Source organism: Colius striatus, chromosome 2, assembly GCF_028858725.1.
Source record: "Colius striatus isolate bColStr4 chromosome 2, bColStr4.1.hap1, whole genome shotgun sequence".
In the NCBI taxonomy this organism is placed as follows: domain Eukaryota; kingdom Metazoa; phylum Chordata; class Aves; order Coliiformes; family Coliidae; genus Colius; species Colius striatus.
In genome coordinates, this window is record NC_084760.1 from 221,937 (window position 1) to 246,878 (window position 24,942).

Consider the following 24,942-nt stretch of genomic DNA (forward strand, 5'->3'; position numbering starts at 1 on the left):
AGGTGGGAGGAAGCAAGAAGTAAGGCAGGAGAAATACAGAAGAAAGGCAGAAAACCGGTAGAAAATCGTTAGGGAAAAGGTAGAAGAGAAAGGCACAACAAACACATGAAACGCAGATTAAAGCCTGCCATCTCGTTTTCCGCCACTGGGTGGCAGCGCCGCGCGGCTCCCGGGCTGCGATCTCGATTTCCGCCACTGGGTGGCAGCGCCGAGTGCTGTGTGCATAAAATATATTCCACCAAGCCCTCCAATTACAAGCCAAATTCTCTAACTTTCCGATATATACCAGCATTAAACTCAGAAGAGTAGTCTAGTTATCAGGCACAAATTCTGTATGTGTAAATTTGTGTACACTGTAAAATCAATCAAGTCTTCCAATTATCAGTCAAATCCTTTCAGTTTCAGAAAGCTACCTGTCATAAATTCAGAAGAATACTCCATTTCTCAGACGAGAATTCTGTACTTTTATACTGTGTGCACAAAGTATGTTCCACCAAGACCTCCAATTATGTTGTAGTCGTGCAGGTAATTTTCACTCGAAGACATAGAGACTCTAAGTAATGCACGTGCAGAGACATACAGGGGAAATGTAGTACAACTACCAGATTTGACTCGAAGCCACCCTTCCTTTGCTAGCTACCTCCTTATATACTGCTTCTGTCCATTTGATCATTCAAGGGCCCAATTGATTAATTTTCTGAAGTACCATGCCAACTGCATTAACTTATCCCTTACATCTTTATTCAAGTTGGCTGGTCCAAGCTACATCTGTGCCTGAAAATTATCAGCCAAAATCAGTAATTTTCAGATATATATCAGAATTAAATTCACAATGGCAGTCTTGTTATCAGGCACAAATTCTGTATATCTAAATCTGTGCACACTGTAAAATCAATCAAATCTTCCAATTATCAGTCAAATCCTTTCAGTTTCAAAAACCTCCGTGTAATAAATTCAGAAGAATACTCCAATTCTCTGGAAAGAATTTTGTATCTTTATACTGTGTGCACAAAGTACATTCCACCAAGCCCTCCAATGATCAGCCATATACTGTAACTTTCAGATATATACCAGCATTAAATTCACAGGAGTAGTCTAGTTGTCAGGCACAAATTCTGTATCTTTTTTTTGTGAACACACAGTAAATTCAACCATGTCCTCCAATTATCAGTCAAATCCTTTCAGTTTCAGAAAACTCCCTGTAATAAATTCTGAAGAATACTCCAATTCTCAGAGGAGAATTCTGTGTCTTTATACTCTGTGCACAAAGTACATTCAACCAAGCCCTCCAATTATCAGCCAAATTCTGTAACTTTCAGATATATACCACCATTAAATTCAGATCAGTACTCATCATGAACAAATTCTATATGTCTAAATCTGTGCACACTGTAAAATCAATCAAGTCTTCCAATTATCAGTCAAATCCTTTCAGTCTGAAACAGCTACCTGTAATAAATTCAGAAGAATACTCCGATACTCAGACAATAATTCTGTATCTTTATACTGTGTGCACAAATATATTCTACCAAGCCCTCCAATTATCAGTGAAATCCTTTTAGTTTCAGAAAGATACCTGTTATAGATTCAGAAGAATACTCCAATTCTCTGGGAAGAATTCTGTTTCTTTATACTGTGTGCAAAAAGTACATTCCACCAACCCCTCCAATTATCAGCCAGATTCTGTAACTTTCAGATATATACCAGCATTAAATTCAAAGGAGTAGTCTAGTTACCAGGCTTTAATTCTGTATGCCTAAGTCTGTGCACAATGTAAAATCAATCAAGTCTTCCAGTTATCAATCAAATCCCTTCAGTTTCAGAAAGCTACCTGTAATAAATTCAGAAGAATATTCCAATTCTCTGGAAAAAATTTTGTATCTTTTTACTGTGTGCAAAAAGTACATGCCACCAAACCCTCCAATTATCAGCCAAATTTTGTACCATTCTGATATATACCAGCATTAAATTCAGAGTAGTCATCTAGTTATCAGGCACAAATTCCGTACGTCTAAATCTGTGCATACCGTAAAATCAAACAAGTCTTGCAATTATCAGTCAAATCCCTTCAGTTTCAGAAAGCTACCTGTAATAAATTCAGAAGAATACTCCAATTCTCAGATGAGAATTCTCTATATGTATACTGTGTGCACAAAGTACATTGAACCAGGCCCTCTGTATGTTTTATTGTGTGCACACAGAAAATCCAACCATGTCCTTAAATTATCAGTCAAATCCTTTCAGTTTCAGAAAACTCCCTGTAATAAATTCAGAAGAATACTCCAATTCTCAAACAAGAAATCTGTATCTTTATACTTTGTGCAGAAAGTACATTTAAACAAGCCCTCCAATTATCAGCCAAATCCTGTAACTTTCAGATATATACCAGCATTGAATTCAGAGGAGTAATCCAGTTATCAGGCAAAATTCTGTATGTGTAAATCTCTGCACACTGTAAAATCAATCAAGTCTTCCAATTATCAGTCAAATCCTTTCAGTTTCAGAAAGCTACCTGTAATAAATTCAGAAGAGTACTCCAATTCTCTGGAAAGAATTCTGTGTCTTTATACTCTGTGCACAAAGTACATTCAACCAAGCCCTCCAATTATCAGCCAAATTCTGTAACTTCCAGATATATACAACAGAATTAAATTTAGAGGAGTAGTCTAGTTATCAGGCACAAATATTGTATGTCTAAATCTTTGCACAATGCAAAATCAATCAAGTTTTCCAATTATCAGTCAAATCCTTTCAGTTTCAGAAAGCTACCTGTAATAAATTCAGAAGAATACTCCAATTCTCAGACAAGAAGTCTGAATCTTTATACTGTGTGCACAAAGTTCATTAAACCAAGCCCTCCAATTATCAGCCAAATTCTGTAACTTTCAGATATATACCAGCATTAGCTTCACAGGAGTTATCTAGTCACTAGGAACTAATTCTGTATGTCTAAATCTGTGTACACTGTAAAATCAATCAAGTCTTCCAATTATCAGTCAAATCCTTTTAGTTTCAGAAATCTACCTGTAATAAACTCAGAAGAACACTCCAATTCTCTGGAAAGATAGTAAAAACATTCAAGTCCTCCAGTTACCAATTATCTCCTTTCACTTTCCGATACCTACCAGTATTAAGTTCAGAACAATGGACTAGTTAGCAGTAAAATCTCTACGTTTTATTGTGCACACAGCAAATTCAACCAAATCCTCCATTTATCAGTCTAATCCTTTCAGTTTCAGGCATCTACCTGAAATAAATTCAGAAGAGTTCTCCAATTCTCAGGCATATATATTCTGTATGTTTCACTGTTTGCACAGAATGAAATCAACCACGTCCTCTGATTATCAGTCAAATCATGTCAGTTTCTTTGCTATACGAGCATTAACTTCAGAAGAGTGATCCAATTATCTCGTAAAAATTCTGATTGTTTAACTCTAAGCACACATTAAATACCACAGACTCCTCCAATTTTCAGTCACATTCTATCAGTTTCATACAGCTACCAGATATCAAGCCAGAAGACATGTCTAATTATCAGTCTAATTATGTGCACACAGTAAATTCAACCATGTCCTCCAATTATCAGACTAATCCTTTAGGCTCCAGATGTATGTAGACAAGAAAGTTAGCAGACTGCTCCAATTTTCAGACAGAAGTGCTGCATGTTTAACTCTGTACACACAATATATCAAAGGAGTCCTGTATCAGGCACAAGTCTTAAAAGTTTCAGATTTGCTCAAAATATATTCAACAGAGTGCTCCAATTTTCACACAGAACATTAAGTTTCAGGTATGTGCACATAATAAATTCAGCACATTACTCCAAATCTCAGACAAAAATTTCTGTACATTTAACTGTGTGCACACAACAAATTCAGCAGACTACTCCAATTATCCCACAGAAATGCTGTATGTGTTGTAACGTTGCAAGCAATATTCATTCAAAGATGTAGAGAAGCTAGGTAATGCACATACAGAGATTTATGCAGGCAACATAGTGCAACCAACAGAGTTGACTCAAAGCCACCCTGCGTTTGCTAGCTACTTACTTATATGCTGCTTCCACCTATGTGATCACTCAGAAACAAACTGATTAACTTGCAGCACCTGTTTCTGATAACTGGAAGTAGCTTGCCAGCTTCATTAATTTGTCCCTACCATGTTGATTCAAGCTGGCTGGTCAAAATCATATTTGTACCTACAATTCCCCCCTTTTTTCTTTTTGGACCAGCCAGCCTTCAGCAACACATTTCAAAATTAAAGGTACATGAAGAAACTATAAGTATTTTTACCCATGGCCATTAGTTTACAACAAAAAGTCAATAACAGCTACGTCACTGAACAATTTAACACAGAAATCTATAAATTCAAAATAAACATAATCTGATATCTGTTGCTAGGAGGGACGCACACTGGTGAGAAGGGATGAGTTCTCTGTACTTCAACTGATGTTTCTGTTTCCTGAATGCAGTTTCGGACTTTTCTTCAACTTCTTTAGCATGCTTATCTGTGAGCATTATCTGTGAGTTGGAAATACCTCTTCATCTGTAAAAACACACCATTTTTGCTTTCAAGTTTCCATTGGCTGTCTTGTTAAGTTCTTCAATTCTTCTAATGAGATACAGATTGCCAGAGGAATTTACAACAACATACGTGGTACCACCATTGACAGGTTTTACATTTTAATAGGGTGATGGATTGAGGGTGGATCATTTAGGGGATTGTTTTTTCCATTGGTCTTACAGTCATTAAGTCCTTTTGGTTGATATGGCTTGATCCACTTTGCCAGATTCCACCGGGGACCTTGATCTGTAACAATACAAGCATAGCCTCTTCCCCACATTAACAGATCAGCAGGTCCTTGCCACTCTCCAGTAGTGGGATTCTTATACCAAACTTTAGGTTTATTAGTAAAATCTATTAATCCTGACTTGTTTGGGCAAAATGTGTTAATGCTGGTGGTTCATTCTGGTTTGCCACGATTCTTAGATGATGCATTGTATTAATGGCTTTCATAAGTCTACCTTGAGGGTTCACCCCCTCTTCCCTCGTTTTTTTTGTTTTCTAGCAGTCCTTTTAAAGCTTGATGAGTACATTCGATAACGGCTTGACTGGTAGAATTGCCTGGGATTCCAGTAGTATGTTTGACACCCCATAAGTTTAGAAATGTATGTGTTATACTGGTTATATGTCCCGAGTCATTATCAGTTTTTCTCTCTCACGGAATGCCGAGGACTGTGAAAGAACTCCTCCAATGTCTTATAACATCTGGAGCACTGTCGCTCATTAAGGTAACATCTTTAACTCTGTGCACATAATATATTAAAAGGAATATTCTATCAGACAGAAATTCCTTAAGGTGTAGATATGTGCACACAATAAATTCAGTAGTTCTCCAATTCTCTCCAATCAGAGAGAAATTCTTTAAGATAAATGTACACACTAAGCTCAGTATTCTATCAGACTCACCAAAACTGCTGAAAATCCGCTGGGGAAGAAAAACTTATCTACACAAAGTCAGAAAGTAGAGACATCCTTAATTTGACGATGCACACTGGAGAGAGGGGATCACTCCCAAAGAATGGCTGACAAGGTATTAGAATTAACAAATATTTATCCTCAATATTCTTTTTTTCTTTATTACTCTGCATAAAAGCCCACTTAGAATTGTTCATTAAATTTACCCTTTACCTGGATTGGTTATTTGTTACTTTTACACATTATATCGCTCTAATCGATTGGTCCTTTATTACACAAGCTAAACCTATTCATAAATATTTCAAAAATGTAGATATGCAAGACCCAAAAAAAAACCCCAAGGGAAGTCTAACAGGACAACTAGAAAATGTGACAAAACAGGAGGGCCGGGTGATGCCGAACCTGCCTTCATGCCCACGGATTTTTTCCGGCCTTCAACTGAGCCCCCATGGGATGCTCCAGTATTCTGCACCCTCGCTCTCCCCAACTCCAACTTGAATAGTCTCACACGTGAGAATATCCCAAAAGGAAAGAAACATCTGGCTTGAATCTTCCCTATGAAGAACATCAGAATCGCTGCCCAATCGCATCTCACCACATTGCTCCATACCCACGCTCTTACCTCAGCTTTCACTGGAGCTCAGAATATTCTGCACATGCAACTCGGAAGCCTCCAAACCCACCATCAGAACACAGACCCAGAAGAGTCCCAGGAGCAGAATGAACTCCCAGTGGAGCAGCTGTGGCTCATATACCCCTGGTCACACCTGGCATTTACCACCCACACTTGAGCAGGGGAGGAGTGAGCTCTGAACTTTGAACCTGGCTGTCCCTCTTCTTAGTTTGTTTTCGGTTTTTTTATCCATTACCTCACCCTCCTCACTTTTAAAACCTTATTTTTACATTTACTTTCTTCCCTTTGATGCCTTTTAATTATTCCTTCACTCAGTGTGCTCACTGCTTTGACTTTCTCTGCAAACGTTTTACCCTGTCATTGCTTTCTTTCATTGTTTCTGTTTATTTCAGGCATTAAAATAATTCTATAAAACATCAGATGGGAGTTGTGCAAAATCAGGACTGATTCAGATTGGCACACAAACACAGCCATATTTTATGGGGGCAAAAAGCTCTTTTTAAGACAAATAATTTCATCTTATGGTAAAAAAAAAAATCTACCCTATATTAAGAATAAAACCACCCTACTTTCCATTTATGGCAAAACCCCTTTATCTTACTGCTGTTGTGTTTTCAGACAAAGAGCCGCTCAGCTACTGGCCATGTACTCCCACCCAGCAGGGATGGGGAGGGGAATCCTGAGAAAAATGTAAAGACTAGGGGGATGGGATAAGAAAAATGTTATCATCTTCCATCCCCAGGAGAGAAGACACAGACTGGGGAAACTTCACACTCAGCTTCCTCCTGTACCCTGAGCAATGTGTGGGACATGGGGTGACATTTACTCCATTCCAGACAAACTGTCAGGGTTTAGGCCCATCAGGGGACAAAGAACCACCATTACACCCAAGTACCAAAGACCTGAGAATTGCCAAAGGGCAGGGAGGGCTTAATTAACGCTTATGGTCCAGGACAAAACAGACCAGGCTACTCATCTTGGGGAAGAAATCAGAAAATAATTTAATCCAACACCAACTAAAACATAACCACAAAACCCCAAAACATAACCAACACAAAACAATACAGAGTGGTACAACGATGAAGAGTACAACCAGCCCTTTGAGACCACCTTCTCCCCACCCCTCCCCTTTTCTTGGGCTCAGAGCACTGATCCCAGTGTCTTTATCTCCTCCCCTGCCATGAATGGCTCAGGGGGGCGGGAATGGGGGTTTCAGTCGGTCAGTTCCTGATGGCTTCTCCAGTTCATCTCTCCTCAGGGCAGGCAGGCTCCACACCAGTCCTCCCTGCGGAGTCTCTCACACACACGGCAGCCCTGAAAGGACAGATCCAATGCAACGGGCAGAGACTGAGCAAGGATAATGGCTACGTGGGGCTGCAGCAACCAGGGGCATGGCTGTCAAAGAGCCACCATCAAGCGCCACCGTCATAAAGCACGAAGTGAAAACAGCAGTGATGAAAGGACGAAACAATGAAAGGCCAGAATAACAAAAACACTTGTGTTACAAGAGTAGAAATGATAGGAGTGAAAAGAGTAGTGATGAATGAATAAAGAAAATGGGCAAAGGGGAAGAGGAGGAGAAAAGCAAGCAAAAAGGCAGCAGAAAAGCAATAAAGCAATCAGAAAAGCAGCAGAAACGAAGTAAATCAAGGGGCAAGGTAGCAGAAATGGAGCAAGGCAGAAAAGCAGCAGAGAAGGAGTAAAATGTGTAAAGTGCTGCCCTTGCACAGCCACTCGTGACCTGCTGGCGCCAGACCTTAAGGCACCGGGGGCTGCACGTGCCACACCTGAGGGGACTGGAGACCACAGGACAGCAGCTACAAGCGCCCGTCAGGGCAGCGGCCATTGCGCATGCACAGCCGGAGCCCCAAAGGGCCGTGTCCGGGGGACTTTGTGGGGGGCGCAGATTGTGCGGAGCTGCGGGCACCTCTGCGCATGCGCAGATGAAGCCCCGAGGGGCGTGTCACACCGGGAGGTGGGGACTGAGCGGGGCTACAGTACAACCGGGGTGCCGAGGGGGCGCAGACATCACTCTCTGCAGCGCTGTCTGGGGGAAACTGCACACGGCACGGGGCAGGGACTGGCGGCACTAAAGGCACCTTCGTGCATAGGCAGATGCTGCATCTGGGGGTGGCACCAACAACTGCAGGGGCGGGGCGGACCCACCAAGGGGCGGGGGGCAGCGCGAGCGGAACCCCGCCTGCCACGGAGAAGTTGGGGCGGGGGGGGGGGGGTGTGATAAACCTGCCCAGCCTTGTCCAGCATTGCTTCAGGCCCTTGCCACAAAACCAGCCTTACAGCGGGCACTGCTGCTGCTCCGTACGAAAACGAGGGCTCCTTTGCCAGACAGCTGCTTCCAGCCTGGTGCCCCTGGCTTTCTCAGGAGCTGCATACCACTTACCAACTGGGAAAAAGTCTCCATTTGCAGGTGGCTGCACCACACCGGCCTGGACACAGGGGAAAGGAAAGCTGCAGCTTCTGAACATGCTTTCCTCGCTTCAAGATCAAGGCGTTCAAGGAGAGGGAGGACTTTTTAAATCCTTGTTATGAAACACAGCTTCCGGCCTATGACAACTCAGGGGTGGGACCATAACAACAGAGTTAAAGTACTTCCAACAGCGGAGAGGTGTGAAGTGCGTACAGTGCGTAAATAGCAGGAGAAAAGCAGAATGGCAGCAAAAAAAGGAGAAAAGTAGCAGGAAAGGAGCAAAAGAGAACACTTGCAGAAAAGCAGCAGCAAAGGACCAAATCAAGCAGAAAGGCGGCAGAAAAAGAGGAGCAAGGCAGAAAGGCAGCAGAAAAGGAGCAACTGGTTGCACGCTGCTGCTTCTCAAGTGTCTCCCTTGGACCATGCCCCTGACCCACTGAGGTTCCCCCACGCGTCGATGCAGCGCCCGCCAGAAGTGCGACTCGGTGCTGCCACCTGGCGGACACAGGCCACGGCGTGCTCAGCGCTGCCTCCCGATGGTGACAGGCGGTATTGCAGCCAGGGAGCCACACTTGTGCAGATGTACTCGTTTGTGTGTCCCCCCCTACCGTGAGCAAAGGAGAAAGGCAGCAGAAAAGGAGCCGGGCAGAAAGGCAGCAGCAAAGGAGCACAGGATAAAGGCAGCAGCAAAGGAGCACAGGATAAAGGCAGCAGCAAAGGAGCCCAGGATAAAGGCAGCAGCAAAGGAGCATGTCAGAGTGAGGAAAGCACGTTAGGTGAAGGAAAGAAGGCAAGCCAGTAAAATGCAGAGGCAAACTCCAATGACCATAAGAGTGAAAAATTAATACCGTTGGGTCTCTGGGAAGACCAGAGATGTTCAAAAAAAGAAGAGGTATGGATAAAAGCAAACTGGCTGTTACTAGTGGGCAGAGCAATGAAAGCCATTGGGCGGAATCAGCGGGACCGCAACCGCCGCTGTGCGTGCGAAAGGGGCGTGACCACGTGCGATGAGGGGCGGAACCACTTGCGCTGGGGAGGGTGGGCACGGAGTGTGATTCTCCCTTCGCTTCTGAGGTTTTCTTAGGGCTTTTCCCCAAGGTAATAACTTCGGCCATTTCTCCTTTGACACATGAGAACGAGAGCTGGTCTGCTGGACGGCTACCCCCAGCCAGGGGCATCCGACTTCCCAGGAGCCCCACAGCAGCAAGGCAGAGTCAATGTGAATCCAGCGGCGGGCATTACACTTTTTCCCAGTTCGCGTTCACTCTCGGGGCAGCTGCAGCTCTGCAACTCTGGGCTCGCCCCGTTTCCTCGCTCACCTTCTCCCGAGGAGCAGAAGCCTGACTCTCCACGGCTCTCCCACGGCCCCCAAGGGCAGGGAAGCAGCGGCCCTTAGGAGAGTCAGCCGCCATCATTACACGGGACTCTGCACATGCACCGCTTCCGAGCGTCGTGTCGGGTTTTGGTCACCCGGCAACAGCACCGGGGAGGAGCTAAACAGACGTACGCCTCCGCGCGTGCGCAGTTGCGCTACAATACCGCATTTTGACCACTTGGTGACAGCATCGAGCATCCGAAGGTGCAGTGCTTGGTTTTGACCACAGAGTGGCAGCAACGTCATTAAACCAGCGCTGCAATGCCGACTTTTCACCACTTGATGGCGCAATTGAGCCGCCAGGCTGCTGTACCCGAGTGTGGCCACGGGGCGGCAGCACCGAGCCGCGTCCTGCGGGCGGGGGCGGGGGCAGCAGCGCCAACTAAACGGGAACAAATAAAATCAATTACTGAAAGAATGAATTAGTATGTTCCAGTTTGCACTGTGGGCTGAAGGATGTGAAGGGCAAAAATTAAAAATAGAGACAGCAAAAATTACAACTGAGATGAAAGAACATGTAAAAAGTGACTGTGCTCATTAAATATGACAAATAAGATAAATACAGGGACTTTAAAAGCAACCGTGATAAATGAAATAAAGCAAAAAGTGGAGGCATCACACTGAAATGGATACAATAACGGGCGTGTCAAATTGAGGAGAGTATGTAAAGGCCAGACACTCAAACAGTAAAGGGGACTGCAGACCAGCCACATGGAATAAGGAAATAATTTCTTAACACTGGCAGCTCCCTAAAAAGGAGACCTAGTAGGATGTGTGAAAACATGGAAGCACTAAGGAATAAGAAGAAATCAACACAAATAAAGCCACAGACATGGGGGGGAGACATCAAAAGAACATTTCAAAAGCAAGAGGCTTTTAGAGAAATGAAAGGGCAAGATTCTGAAACCAGGCAGCAGAGTAAAAAACAGGCAAAAATTTAAATAGAGTGGCACAAACAAAAGGAAAAAAAATTCATTTTAACAAAACAGAGAATACAATTAGGCATAGAAAGAACATTTAGAACCTGATGAGCTGATTGAGGAACTAATTAAGGAAGGGAGAGGAAAAAATAGGAAATAATGCCAGCAAAATAAAAGGTGTAGAAAAAGGAATTTTCAAATAGGCAGTAATAAGGGAAGCAAGAACTAATTAAGCCTGCACTGGGTGTTTCAGTGAGGGCTGTGGGGTGTGAAATGTGTGCCTGGCACTGACCACTGCTCTGGGCTCAGGACTGGCATTTCCTTGGCAGTGCCATGGACAGACATTTGTAGCTGCTTCTTGCTGCCCAGAGCCATTTGAGTGTCTTGCACGTTAAGCTTCAGCACAGAAAGTCTGGGGGATACGGCAAAGGCACAGCTAGAAATCCTGAAGGGTTCATTGGCTGAGTTCCATGGAGGTGCTGAGCTCATGCTGTGGCTCTAGACAGTGTAGTCCATCATCAGTGTGGTCTGCAACATAATGTGCTGGTGAGGAGCTGAGACTCACCATGGTGTGGGCCACAGCCCACACTCCCCTCCCTGTCCTCTTTCTGCTAGTGTCCCTGCTAGCCCAGAACGCCCAGGCTGCTCCATGGAGAATGCGGCAATAGGGTAGGTGGGCAGGCAAAAGCAGCACCAAGACCTTGGGGGTCTCAGTGGGGCTGGGGTGAGGCAGAGCCAGGAGAGCAGTGGGGCCACCCCATGAACAGGCAGGAGCCAGGTGCCCTGCAGGGAGGCACAGGAGGCCGTGGCCACTGCAGGAGCATTTCCAGGTGGGCAGTGGGGCTGGAGCAGTGCCATGGGGTGTGAGACTTTCCCAAGAGCAAGCTCTGAACTGCCTGTCCCAGGGCAGCCGCACCTCAGTCTGCCTTTTGGGGCCAGAGCTGCACAGCAAGGCCAGGCTCAGCTGCTCCCCAGCTGGGTCCCGGCTTTCAGCTTTGGGCATGTCCACCCTTGGGACATGTCCCCTGAGGAGGTTGGGAGCTCCAGCCCTGCAGTATTCTCCTTGGGCAAATGCGGGTCCCCAACACAAGCCCCAGCCTGCAGCCTGGGAAACTGTCAGGGCAGCACTGGTGCAGCCTCTCGCTGCCCAACCAGCTCTTCTCCAGGAAGCTGCCAACGATCATTTTGTCCCTCCTGTCAGGTACAGAGACATCTCCCAGTAAGGAACATTTGCCCGTCTGCTCCTTGAGTGGGGTTGCAAATGGCCTGGAAACAGAATGTAGAGAGCTTCCAGATGCTGGCCAACAGGTCACTCAGGCCCCTCTCTAGAGCTCTGGAAATCTCCACCCACACCTGGGTCCCAGCTGGAGTTGGCAAGATGGGTAATGCTTCCCATCAGCTGATTTGGTACTTTGCATCAGCTGTTTCTGCCGCTGATTGGGCTGCAGCATCTACCTGTCATCTCTGCAGGACGTCATTCAGTTTGCCAAAACATGCCCTAAGTGAATTGCACACAAGAAGATCCCCTGCAATCTCCTGGTGTCTCAGCAGATCAAATTTTGCTGTCTACTGATAAACCCTCTTTCTTTCTAATCAAACCTACATCTAACATCTAACTAAAACCTACATCTTACATCTAACTAAACTGACCCTCTTATTTTCTAAAGAGACAGACAATGAGCTGTTGGAGAAGCCAGAGGCTCAGAGAAGAGGCAGCCAGGCAATGGAGGAGGACAAAGCAGACGCAGTTGAGTCAAGAAGCCTGACAAGTAATTGGTCATCCAGAGTCATATATCAAAGTTGCAGGGTGTCTGCAAGCTCTTCCCCTGGTTCCAGGTTCTGCAATTGTGTGTCTACAGCCAAACTCTTCGTACAGAGCAAGTGTTCTAAAAGAAGCCAGGAACATCTCTCTGAGGACAACCTTTCCACTTTCTGCCTTCTATCCGGGTCTCTCTTGTTATGCCATCCTCCCATGAACCCAGACTCGAGAAATGCACGTGTACTTTGGGCTTCCCCAGTTGCTCATCACAAGAACTTTGATGGAGGAAAAAGCTCTGGAGATCTGTGTGTTCTGTGAAGGAAACGGACGCATTCAGAGCAACAGTGCAGCCATATCACCCCCTGCCAGCCCTGCTCCTGCTCAGGAACAGGCTCCCCAAAGCAGCTGGGCATCCTCTGCATGCCATCCTTGGGACTGCATCTCCTTCCCTCGGCCCTCTGCCTCTGCTGCTTGTTCTGTGCTGACAGAGAGGCCCAGGAGGGGCTGTGACACGTAGGGCAGCTGCTGGGCAACTCCACGACGATCCCCTTGTCCCCTCGGCTCGCCCTCCCCTGGCAGCACGAGGGCAGGGGAGAGAAGGGGCTATGCTGGGAGGAGAGGACACTGTCCCACCTGCCACCGGCCACAGGACAGAGCGCTGGGGCTGCTCGAGGGCTTTTGGCACCGGGCACCCCTCTTTCTGCAGGGCACAAAGGCCTTGCTCTGTGAAGTCACAGTCTGCCTTAGGGTGCGAGGCCCTGCAGCACGTGCCTCGGGGAGAGGTTTCACACAGCTTCCTTGTTCACATCACTTCTCCTAAGCTCCATTGCAGAGACAAATCTACACCAATCTGAACTGACACATCATTTATCCCCTCCCACCCTTTTTGGTTTTCCTTTTCTGTCCTTTTTCATTGCGGTTTTAGGCCCAACCAGGCACAAGAGCCACACAGCCGCTCGCTCGCTGTCCTTCACTCTCCGTGGTAGCACAGGGAAGAGAAAAGGTGTTAACGGCCTCATGGAAGTCCTCCAGGACAGGGAGAGCTCGCTCACCCATGACAGTCCAGGTGAAACAGACAAGACCGCTTGACTTGGGGAAGAAAACGCAGTTTTGTTTAATCGGCCACCAACCAAAAAAGTAATTAACAGACGCAAAACAAAGGAGGATGATGAGGAAGAGCAGGATCAGTCCCTTCAGACAGTCTTTCCCCCATCCATCCTCTCTTCCTGGTCTCAGACACTTGGTCCCCGTAGCTCTGCTTCCCTGCTGCCCTCAGCAGCACAGGGAGGCAGGGAAAGGGACTTGCAGTCAGTCCTTCCCTGATGGCTCCTGCCTCTTGTCTCACCTCCGCGCAGGGGGCTCCTCGCAGTTCCCCTGCCCCAGCGCCGGGCTCCTCACACGTCAGCCAGACATGTGTCCGTCCCGAGGGCTGCAGCGCCTCAGAGCCGGCTCCCGCGTGGGTCTGCTCCGCGGCCGGCCCCCAGCCCAGCACGGCCGGCTCCAGCAGCCTCCACACACGGCGCGGGGCCTCCACTGTGGGGTCCTCCCGGGGCTGTGAGGGCGTTTCAGAGCCACTGGCACACTTCGTGCTTTGCAGGGGTTGCAGACTTCCCTTCTCAAACAGTAGTCGCAGAGGTGCCAGGTTGGCCCGGCCTGAGACGGAGGGGGGCCCAACTCAGAGCCAGGGGAAGGGTGTGCAGGTGACCCAACAAGACCAAGATAAGAAACCCGAGAGCTCTACAAACAGGGGACCTAAGACAAAGACCATACTTGGAAGAAGGAACTGAGAGTTCACGGAAAGGGCTCAAGACACCTGCAAGACACCTTTTCAACAACCACTAGGGACTACTGCAGACCATCAAAAAAGAAAAAATGTCTCCCCCAAACCCAACAACATTTGGACTCTCGGCTTTCACAACGGGCTCTCCGGTTTTGCCATCTTCCCGTGGACCCACACTCGAGAAAAGCAGGTGTACTCTGAGTTTCCCCAGTTGTCCAGTACAAGCACTTTGATGTAAGAAAAGGCTCTGGGGTGCAGCGTGTTCTGTGAAGAGAGAAAAGGAAATGGAGATGTTCAGAGAAACAGCGCAACCGCATCTCCCCCTGCCAGCCCTGCTCCTGCTCAGGGACAGGCTCCCCAAAGCGGCTGGGCATGCTGTGCACGCCGGCCCTGCTGGGGCTGCGTCTCCTTCCCTCCACCCTCTGCCTCTGCTGCTTGTTCTGCGCTGACAGAGAGGCCCAGGAGGGACTGCGATGCGTAGGGCGGCTGCTGGGCAACCCCACCAAGCTCCCGCTGTCCCCTCGGCTCGCCTTCCCCCGGCAGCCTGAGGGCAGGGGAGAGAAGGGGCTGCGTGGGGAGGAGAGGACACTGTCCCACAGGACGGCCACAGGACGGAGCGCTGGGGCTGCTCGAGTGCTTTTGGCACCGGGCACCCCTCTTTCCGCAGGTCACAAAGGCCTTGCTCTGGTGCAGCGTCTGCGTGTGCAGCTGGCTCCGCTGAAGGCAGCGGCTGCAGCCAGGGATCTCTCGGAGCTTGTGCTCCCACCTGCCTGATCCTGCCCGTGTTGTCCTTTTGCTGCCACTACCACACGCTGCTCAGCCCTCACAACCCCACCAAGTCTCTCAAAGCGACCCAGTGCTCAGGGAGACAGCATTCCCACCCTCCCTGCTGTTGACTTGCAGGCAAACCTCTTTTGCCCCGTGGAATCTCTCCCCCCTGCACAGACCGTACCTTCAGAGGCAAGGGCTGAATGGCTTCTTTTTCCACATCGTACGTGAAAAAACCGAGACAAGTTCCCTCATCTCCATCAGCATCCAGTCCCTCAGAGGCAAAACACAAGGAGAGAGCTCAGACTCATGTTGACAAAGAGGGAATGTTCAAACGTGCTGCACCAGCCCTGCTACCCACCCGGCCTCTCCTGGGCAACAGCCACAGCCCAGTGCTGGCCGGGGATGGGCTCAGTCTCCGCCTTAAGCTTTGGTCAAGAACCCTGAGGGGCTTTGGCCACAGTACGTCATGACAGCGATGAAAGCTCTCAAGTCCTTGAAGCACCTGTCTCTAGGGTACTGCAATGCTCAGGAGAGAGCGGGGCAGCAGCCTCAGAGGGAGCACAAAAGCAAGCGAGTTCCTGTCTCGTCCCCCCAGGGCCCGATGGAGCCAGAAGCGCCCAGCACAGACTTACATAGACAGCCATGGATCTGGGAGCACTGCTGGCAGCCACAAACAGCAAGCCTTCCTCAGCGACGTGCTGCACAGCGATGGCAGTCAGGTGGACTCGGGCTGGCAGCCTGATGACCACCTGGCCAGAACGCCCATGGAAGCACCAGCGCTTGCCCAGGGAGACGTCCATCTGCAAAGCAGCACAGGAGAGCAATGAGACAGGAGTGCGTGCCGGGGCCAGTGCAGCTGGCTCCTCTGGCCTGGAGCACAGGCGCCTGTGTGCCTGGGGCACTGCTCCCGCTCCGGGAGGAGGTGCCTGCCAGGAAACAGACAGGAGCGGGAGGCATCTTCCCTGCCTGCCAAAGGGGCTCTGCCTCTTAGGGAAAAGAGGAGAAAAGGGGCTGTGAAACCGTCCTGGCCAGGGCCCCCGCCTCACGCCCCCAAACCAGCACTGGTAGGAGCGAGGGGGGCAGCAGGGTCGCAGCAGGGCCCCTCAGTCCTGCTCTGCTCCCCTCCTGAGGGGAACCACTGGGTTTTGGCAAGCTCTGCCCTGTGTTGGAGCTCTGGTTTCAGGAACCTGATCAACACTGTGGGCTTCCACAGTGCCACTGGCAGGCAGGCAGACAGGCAAGCAGCGCTGGTGGCTTCTGCTACAGTACCTGCAAGATGGTATTGGGCCCATCCTCAGTGCACCTTCTGTTCAGCAAAGCATTGAAGACCCAGTTCCACCCGCACTTGTAGGTCTGGGAAGTTCTCGTCATGTCAACGGTGGCATCTGTGAGGAAGGGAGGGTAGATGACTACAACAGCCACAGACCAGGAGGCCCACCGAGTCCCCTCGGAGCAGAGTCCCTCCATCAGCACAGGAATGCGTGTGGGGGCAGCGGCGGGGGCACACAGGCTGAGGGTAGCAGCGGGAGGGACGTGTGTGGCAGCAGGAGAGCCACCCTGCCACAGCCTTCCTCTTGGGCTGCACCGAGCACATCGGCTCCCCTACTTTGGAGAGCGGTGCCTGGAGCACAGCCTCCTTGTGGCTTGCTGCAGACAGGCACAGGGCAAGGAGACGGGGCTGCTTGTGTCCGTACCCAAGCTTTTCAGGGCCCACTCAGACTTCCTCATGTTGCCTTCCAAAGCCACCTTCAATGCTCCCTGGTCGTCTTCCTGGGAAAGCCATGAAGGAACACAGAAAAGAATCCCATCAGCAGGCTGCTCAGCGTGCCTACTGGCACCCAGAGATGCAAAAGCTCGGTGTCAGCAATGCGAGTCCACGGAGCCGCCAGACTCGCTGCTGCTGACGTGAGCCACAAAGGCTGAGAAACACCGTCTGAGGCTGTGGCTGTGAGCTGGGTTGACAAGGGGCCCCACACCCTCACGGCCACCCTCCACGCTCTCCAGGTCAGCTAGGAGATATGCCCAGGCCCTGGCGGCGGCGGCTGGCCCTCTGAGCCTGCCTGGCTCTCGCCCCTGCCTCAAGGGCGCAGACAGAGCACCGGCACTACAAGGGAAAGGACATCAGGAGTCCTGAGCTGCCCACAGCAGCCCGTTGACCTGGGCCTGGCCCTGGCTGCTCCCTTGCAGGAGGTGCCCGTCCCATGAGTGTCACCAACCTCTGTGCCTGCCTTTGCCTGCATCCTCCGCGCTGACAGCAAGGTCCCGCAGTAAACGCCAACTGCAATTCACATCAGCAAGAGACAGTTACTTGCCTGGGGCTGCAAGCAGACCTACACGCCCCTTGTCTCCTCCCTGTTGCCCTGGGCTGGGGCAGCAGGTTGGCTGGGGAGGTGGGGAATGGTGAGGGGTGCAGAGAAAGGCCACGCGCCTCTGCCCGGGAGCCATCAGCCCAGGCTTCAGGGGCTGCGCAGCGCCGGGCTCCGTGGTGCTCGGGGCCCCATTTCCCCTCCCTGCTCCCCTGAGCACTGTGACCAGGCTGCAGGGACCAGGAGAGGTACGTCTCCATCAGTCCCGTGCACGGCCCCTCTTGCCGTCTCCAGTTCAGGCTTGGACATACATAGGCCCTTCTCTCCCAGACACAGGCGACACAGGCTGAGCCCTCTGGCTCGCTGGCCAGAGCAGCAGCGTGCCGGGGAGACTACCAGCCTTAGTGGCAGTCCAAAAGCCAGTCCCAGTCAAGGACACGCTCAGGAAGCACTTGGGCCCCAGAATTACCACATGTAAACAGGAAAGCTGGCCATCTGAAGGCTGCCGTGCAGCACAGACAGGCCTTTGCTCACGCCAACTCACCCAGAAGCAGTACGAGCACCAACAAGAACTTGTTTTCCAGGACTGCCCTGAACCTCTTGTTCCCCAGGGATGTCTTCAGCCTGAAACAGAGGGAGCCTCGTGGCCGTCAGCGAGCCAAGGCTGGAGCAAACCCCTTCACAGGCAGGTTCCCCTTTTCAGGCTGAAAAGCCTGTGCTTTGGAAGCCTGTCGCTGACAGAGAGAGAGCTGGCAGAGCAGCGCCCGGGACTAATACACTCTATCCTCACCCTTCGGCAGTGCCAGCAGCTCTCCCCCAAAGGAAGGGCTCCAGGAGCACCTTCCAAAAGCCACTGACAATCGTGCTGGGAAGCAAAGAGGTCGAGCAGACCATGGAGACTGCATTTCAGCAGTCTTTTGGCTGTGAACCTTGCTCCCTCTCTCTGGCTGAGAATGCAGGCGTGCTCTCGCTTGCCATCACACAGTCCTCTCTAAGGGGGGTTTCTGCACAGCTGGGAGGCGCAAGAGCCTTGTCTGGCTCTGCTCTCGGGGCCCTCCCAGACCTGTACGGTCTCTTGCCAGAGCTGTGGAAAACCCTTTCCCTGTGCAAGTGTCTGGCTAGTGACTGCCCCACCGTGGCCCAAGTTTGGGCCTCTGGCAGATGTGGCAGTGAGAGTGCCAAGGGGCTTTGCTCTTGGTTCTCCCTGTGAATGGCCGCAGCCCCAGCAGTGTCCAAGCCTCAGTGCCCAGAGCGGAGCACGGGGCAGCTGCCTGGGGAGGCCTCTCTGCTCTCCCCTTGGCTCGTGCTGGCCCTCAGGCCTCTCCTTCCTCCCCCCGTCCCCAGCAGAACCACGTAGCACGTACCTAGCAAAGGTGTGCGAGTGCTGCAGCCGGTTCCACAGGCAGACTGCCAGTGTACAGGCCAGGCTGAAGATCATCCCTGGGCAAAGAAATCGGAGAAAAGTCAGGCCTGTCTCTCGAGGCCTCTTCTCATGGATGCCCAGCCGAGGCGTCTGTTGTCTCCCTGTGGGGACTCTGCGCTTCTCCTGCCGCTCCTGCCGCTGGCACAGCGCAGCTCACCCCGTTCACCCCCGAGCAAGCACCAGTGCTGAGCTTACCTCCAACGTCTCGGCCTTTGTGGTGCCCTGCCTCGGGCTGCGCTCGAGCAGTGTCCGAGCCGGCAGCTGGTGGCAAGCTGACATCTGGCTCTACACAGACCGTACTATGGCAGGAAAAAAAAAAACAGGTGCCGGTTACCCGCTGTCCCCAGGCTGTGTGAGCCAAGGCCCTCGCCAGGAGCTGGGCTCTGGAAGCCTCCCAGGGCATGTCCCAGCTGCAGAGAGAGAGGGCAGCAAGGCCGGGCTGCTTCCAGGACTCTCCCCTCTCCTTTCCCCATCCTTAAGCTTTACAGGCCTGCAGCAGGAGAAGAGGAACCAAGGTGGCAGCAGCCCAGCCAAGCAGCCCAGCTCCATCCTCCCCTCATCCCTCCCTGCTCCCCCTCCTACCTGCTCTGCTGGCAGGGGGTTGGCTCCACTGCTTCCTCCTCCAGATTGCCGACGACCCGTTGGCGTCTTGCCGTGGTTGCCCTTCTTCTTGGCATCTCTGGGCAGAGGTAGGCTGCCTGCTCACGCTTCCCTCCTCACTCCCAGTCGTTGCCTGGTCAGGCCAAAGCAGCTCTCCAGGAGCGACTGCCCCGGGTAACTGCCAAATGGCATCTGAGTGTTCCTTCCCTCGTCACCCTAACCACAGGGCTGTGGGCAGAGGACTCTGACATCACAGTGGGGCTCCCTGGGGCCCAGGAAGGGGGAGAAGCCCCAAGGGTTCCCTGGGCAACAAAGCCCATGGGCAGATCTCTGAGCTGTGGGGATCCCTGAGAAACCTGTCCTTGGAGATGCCCACAAACACTCCTCTGTCATTCCTCTGCTACCTGTGTGTTGTTTCTGGGCTGTGGAGGGCTCCAAAGTGCTGAGCCAGGGAGCTCGTTCAGGGCTGGGCTGGACTGGGGCAGGTTTGAGGGGAAAAGGGGCCCCACAGGAGGTGGCAGCGCATCATAGAGCCCTTGGCTCTCTGACACGATGTAGGCACTGGCGGTGCCGTGGCTACCCCACAGTGCCAGGATGAGGCGAAGTGACAGCATGGGACGGAGTGTGGCTCCCAGGAGCCCCTATGCAGACCCCTCTTTCCCCACTGACATGCGTTCACGGGTCCTTTCCGAGACATTCCCGTGGCAGAAGCCTAGGAGGGCAGGGCTCAGAAGGATGGCAGAGCATTACCCCAGCTCACCCAGCCTGGCCTGTATGACTGGGGAGGAGAAGCCGGAGCAGGAAGTGTCTGGGGCTGCTGCAGCAGGGCAGTCCAAAGAGGTGCAGGATGTCCAGCTGCTGCAGGAGGGTGAGTGGCTGAACTGGGCCCCAGCGCTGGTGGCTGCAGCTGCCTGGGCCCTGTCCCATCACCCCTGGGCATCCCCAGGGAAAGAGGGGCTAGGGCTGTTCCCCACGGTCAGGCTCCATCCTCTGGGCACCCCTAGTCCCAGACTGCAGCCAGAGAGACGCGGGTCAGCGTCTCCAGCAGCCTCTGTGCCAGGGCTGACTCTGCCCGGGCAGCGCAGGGCTCGCTTGTGTTCCCCTCAGCTCTGCCTGAGCTCACTCTTTGTCTGACCCAGACTGGGACCTGGTAGAAGTGCAGCCCAGTGATTCGTCTGGTGAGCTCTGCGTGCACAAGAGCCTTCTGGAGCTGACCCTTGAGGACACGCATGATGTAGTCGTGACCCTCCTGCACTGTACCCCCTCATGCGACAGGTAATGTGGCCGCCTGCCCCAAGAGCCCCGGGCTCAGCAGCAGTAGGGCCTGTCCCATGGGGACTACTGGGCAGATGGAGATTTTCAAGACCCTCTGGCCTCTGTGTTTGCCAGCGCTGGCCTGACAGCCCAGCTCACTGCCCAGCTCCCTCCCTGCCCAGCTCCCTCCCTGCCCCTCGAGGCCCCTTTGCTCTGCTGCTGGCAAGGGGCTGAGACCCCGCTGACACTGATCTTTGGTTCTGCAGAGCTGTTGCCAACATGTGGAAAGAGATGATGTCCATGAGTAAGAGAGCAGATAGAGTGCTGCAGGAGCTGCTCTGCGTGATAGAGGACTGGCCCCTGCACAGAACATCCACCTCCGATGGGAAAAGCATCAACATCTTTGCTCTGGATGTGTGTTTCTGACCCACGACCCTACTCGCTTCCAGGCTCAGGCCCTGCCACAGGGACATCTCGGCACTAAGTGCTGTCTCTGGGTGATTCTTTTCTGCAGGCAACCAGGGTGCTGCACGAGATCTTCCAAATGCGTGTGTGCCCGGAGAGCTTGACTGTGCATTTTCCCCAGCTATTCCTGGCACTGCTCTTCCAGATTTTCTTCTGCACAGACCAAATGTCTGCCAAGGCCAATTCCATCTGGAGGAGACGCCAGCAGGAAGGCCACCTTCTCACCACTCCCAACAGGTGCCCCATGCCAGTCCTGCCATCCCTTCCACGGCCCGGAGCTGGGGCCAGGGCTCCCAGTGTGACCTGGGATTTGCTCTGCACACAGGTTTGCAGTGCAGACCCTGAAAGCACTGCTCTGCTGCCTGGGCCATGAGGATGTGGTGCTTGAATTCGAGCATAAGGCTGGCTGGGACACACTCCTTGATGCTGAGACCCGGCACTGTGCGGTGGGGCTGCTGGCCAGGTGAGAGCCCCTTTCTCCCTGCTGCCCAAACTATGTCTCCCCTGCAGACGGGGCAGCCCCCCCAGTCCCCTTGGTGGTGGGTGCGAGGGGCTTATCACCAAGGGCTGTCCCAGCAGACTGGGAAAGCCCAGGAGAGGTGGGTGTATAGGAGTAGACACCTCCCAAAGTGCCAGTGTCCCCTCCGGTGGGGCCTGTGCCAATTGTACAGGATAATGGTCTGTCCCCAGGGCTGGGAAGGAGCTGAGGGCCAGAGACAGAGCCAGCAGAGATGGCTGCCCCGTGCTTTTCCAGTCTGCTGCCCAAACGCAGCCTGCTGGGCTTGGGTCCTGCCTTTCTCTTGGCAAGGGCTGGTGGGGAAAGACCTTCCCTTGGTGAGTCAGTCGGTCCTGGGAGAGGTCTGCCTGCCCTGCTCGGGTCAACAGTTCCTTCTCCCCCTGCCAGAGAGACGAGTGGTATCTCGAGGAGTTGGCGTTCCGAGATGGCTCGGTGCCTGCTAGAGCTGCTCAACGCAAAGGAGCCGCGCTGGGACGTCCCCGCCATGGCATTCCTGGTGGAGGTGAGCCTGACGGTGAGGGCGGCCTTGCTGAGCCGCCGTGGCGGGGCTGGGGTGGAGAGTGGGCTCTGCTGCGTGCTGTTGGCCCCTGGCTGCTGGGCTGACGCTGTCCCTCCCCTGTGTTTCATGCCACCCTCGTGCCAGCTCTCGCTCTCCCCTCATGGCTCCTGGAAGGCCCCGCTCTGTGAGGCAGCTGGGGGCTGTGGGACAGAGTGGAGCGGGCGAGTGACCAGCGCCTGTGCCCACAGTGCAGGGCAGGAGCCTGGAGGCGCTGCGCAGCCTTTGGGCTGGGCTGCCTGGTATGGTGCCCATGCCTGGTGCTGCGGGCCGGAGACAGCCCTGTGCAGCGCTGGCCCAGCATCCCCGTCACTGCTCCGTGTGTTTCAGCTCCTGCCCATGATGGTGTGGGATGAACACATCCTGCAGCTGGCCCCAAGGTACCTGCAGAGCGAGAGCAGCGTGATGCATCGCCTGGTGCTCAGAGCCCTCCTCACCCTCTGCAAGAGCCCTGTGATGGTGAGCAAGGGGCAGACAGGCAGCGCTGTGCCGGCGGTGTGGGGCTGGGTCAGGGGGTGCTGGGAGACACAGTAGCTGGAGCTTGGTTGGGCTTTGGGAGTTGCTGCCAGCCCTCCTGCCTCCTTAAGTCCTTTGGGGCAGGCCTTTGGCTACTGGGCCCCGAGGCAGCAGCGTGCAGTTGAACCACTGGAGAGGTTTTGGCAGTGCAGCTTTTCATGGCTTCACCACAAGCATCGTGTTCCACACAGGCCAAAAGGATGTGGACCCTGCAGAGAAGGCTCAAGGAGCTCCTGGGGGATGCAGATGGGGAGGTGGTCCGACTGACCCTCTCCGTGCTCAGCAAAATGCTCTGGTCCATCAACAGCCCAGACTGCAGCACCGTTGCTCTGGAGCTGGCTGAGAGGCTCCAGCCACTCTTTGACCATGTAAGGCTTTGTGCCCTCCAGCACCTATGTGCTGCCAGGAAACTGTGCTCTGTGCATTTTCAGACCTGTACCCAGGTGAGCCTGCAGCAGCCAGTGCTGAGGTCTTGTCCTCTTCCTTCCCACCAGGGCACCAGGCTTGTGCAGCTGCTCTCCCTTCAGCTCTTCCAACATATAATAGAGCTTGTCAACAACAAAGGAAGAAAGCAGCTAAAGGCGCAGCTGCAGCAGAGCCTGGTCCCACTGCTCTGCCTCCTGCATGATGACAACCATAATGTGGCAGAGGTGAGGCTCTCTGACCTGCCTGTGTGCCCACAGGAGGTGACCTGGCTGCCTCCTGTCCCAGCACTGGGCAGGTGGCAGTGCTCCTGCCTTCTCCTGGCCTTGGCTACAGGCAGCACCAGGGGCCTGAGGTGCGGTTGCCCCGCTCCCTGCCTGAGCTTCAGACCCCCTGACAGACGCATTCCCTGGCTGCTGTGTCTTCCCAGCTGGGGCCAGGAACAGCCCTGAGCCCTGCCCAGGCGAGGGGACACAGGTCCTGTGCCCTGGGCAGCAGTACTATCTCCTTCTCTGCGTCTCTACAGGCCTCTCGGGTAACCCTGCTGCGAGCTGCCACCTTCCTGAAGAAGAAGAGGCTCAGACAGGTGCTGAAGAAGAAGCAGACATGGGCGGTGGGTGAGTGCCTGGTAAGGATGGCCCCCAAACCCCAGCCCCAGCCTGGGCAAGCTGTGCCTGTGTCCGCTGCTGCAGCCCATTGCCTTCAGCCTGCAGCCCACACACGCTCCCTTCCCTCGCACATGTGGCCCTGTGGCCCTTTTCCAGGCTGCTCTCCCTCCCCAAGGCCAGGGGTGCCGATGGAGCCCCAGCCCAGCTCTCAGCTGGGCTCTGGCAGCAGCGTGCCACTGCAGCTCCCTGGGCAGCACCCAGCCCTCTGCTCCTGCCAAGCCCCAGCACTGGTGGCTGCCGGCTGGGCCTCGGGGCTGTGCGGGCAGGGAAGGCCAGTGCTGGGCACAGGGACCACTGGGTCCCAGGGAAAGGTGGCACCAACCCTCCCCTCCTGCTCTCTCCAGCTCTCGGAGTGCCGCAGCAGAGCCATCGAGTCCCTGCAGCAGGCCGTGCGGTGCCTGCAGAGCCAAAAGCAGTCCGTGCGAGAGGCGGCCGTCAGGTTCCTGGGTGAGACTCAGCCCCTGTCAGTCCTGCCCCAGTGCAGCTCGGCCCCAGCCCCCACCACGCCACGGCCACAAGAATCGGGCCTGTGGCTGTGGAGCCCTGTGCGAGGCCACGGCACCCGTGGGACTCCCTGCACCCTCGCCCAGCCCTGCCCAGGGCCTCGCACCCAGAGAACAGCCTGGGCTCAGCCCTGCCAAGGGGAGGGGGGGTGTGGCTGGGCTGGTGTTGGGCAGCTGTGACCAACTGTGCGTTCCCAGGGCTCGCCGGGCGGCACCTGAGAGATCAGCAGGAGGAACTTGAGGTGATCCGTGAGGGTGAGTGAGGGCAGGGGGGTGTCAGTGGGGGCTGGCGGGGAGGAGGAAAGGCCCAGGGCAGGAGCTGCAACCCCTGCCCCAGCCAGGCACAGCTCTGCTCTTGCACAGACCAGGGGTGGTGTGGGTAGAGCAGAGAGGGCTTGCAGGGGCCTGTTGAGTGTTTGAGGGCAGCACCTTCTGGCTGATGCCGTTGGCCCCTGCTCCCTCTGGGCCACAGGAAGGGCTGGAGGGGAACCTTGGCAGGAGGAGTTCCTGGGGTGCCTGCAGACCCAGGCTCTGATCTCAGTTCTGCTCTCTGCTCTTTCAGCCCT

At 53.0% G+C, this 24,942-nt stretch overlaps 1 protein-coding gene across 1 annotated transcript; it reads right to left on the reverse strand.

Annotated features, from left to right (window-relative positions):
- Window positions 1-14,400: 14,400 nt before the first annotated feature.
- LOC133624819 (sperm-associated antigen 4 protein-like) lies at window positions 14,401-16,900 on the reverse strand. Its single transcript, XM_061989406.1, has 5 exons — window positions 16,840-16,900; window positions 16,415-16,530; window positions 15,778-15,945; window positions 15,327-15,416; window positions 14,401-14,638 (listed from the first exon to the last, which is right to left on the reverse strand). The coding sequence occupies exons 1-5, from the start codon at window positions 16,871-16,873 to the stop codon at window positions 14,507-14,509; spliced, it is 540 nt and encodes a 179-aa protein (XP_061845390.1). The 5' UTR covers window positions 16,874-16,900; the 3' UTR covers window positions 14,401-14,506.
- Between the last annotated feature and the right edge of the window lie 8,042 nt (window positions 16,901-24,942).

Coding starts and splice junctions, on each gene's coding strand:
- LOC133624819 (XM_061989406.1), bottom strand. CDS start 16,873: ATGAGGAAGTCTGAGTGGGCCCTGAAAAGCTTGG. Junction 16,531..16,839: donor GTGGGCCCTGAAAAGCTTGG/GTACGGACACAA, acceptor CCTTCCTCACAG/ATGCCACCGTTGACATGACG. Junction 15,946..16,414: donor GGCCCAATACCATCTTGCAG/GTACTGTAGCAG, acceptor GCTGCTTTGCAG/ATGGACGTCTCCCTGGGCAA.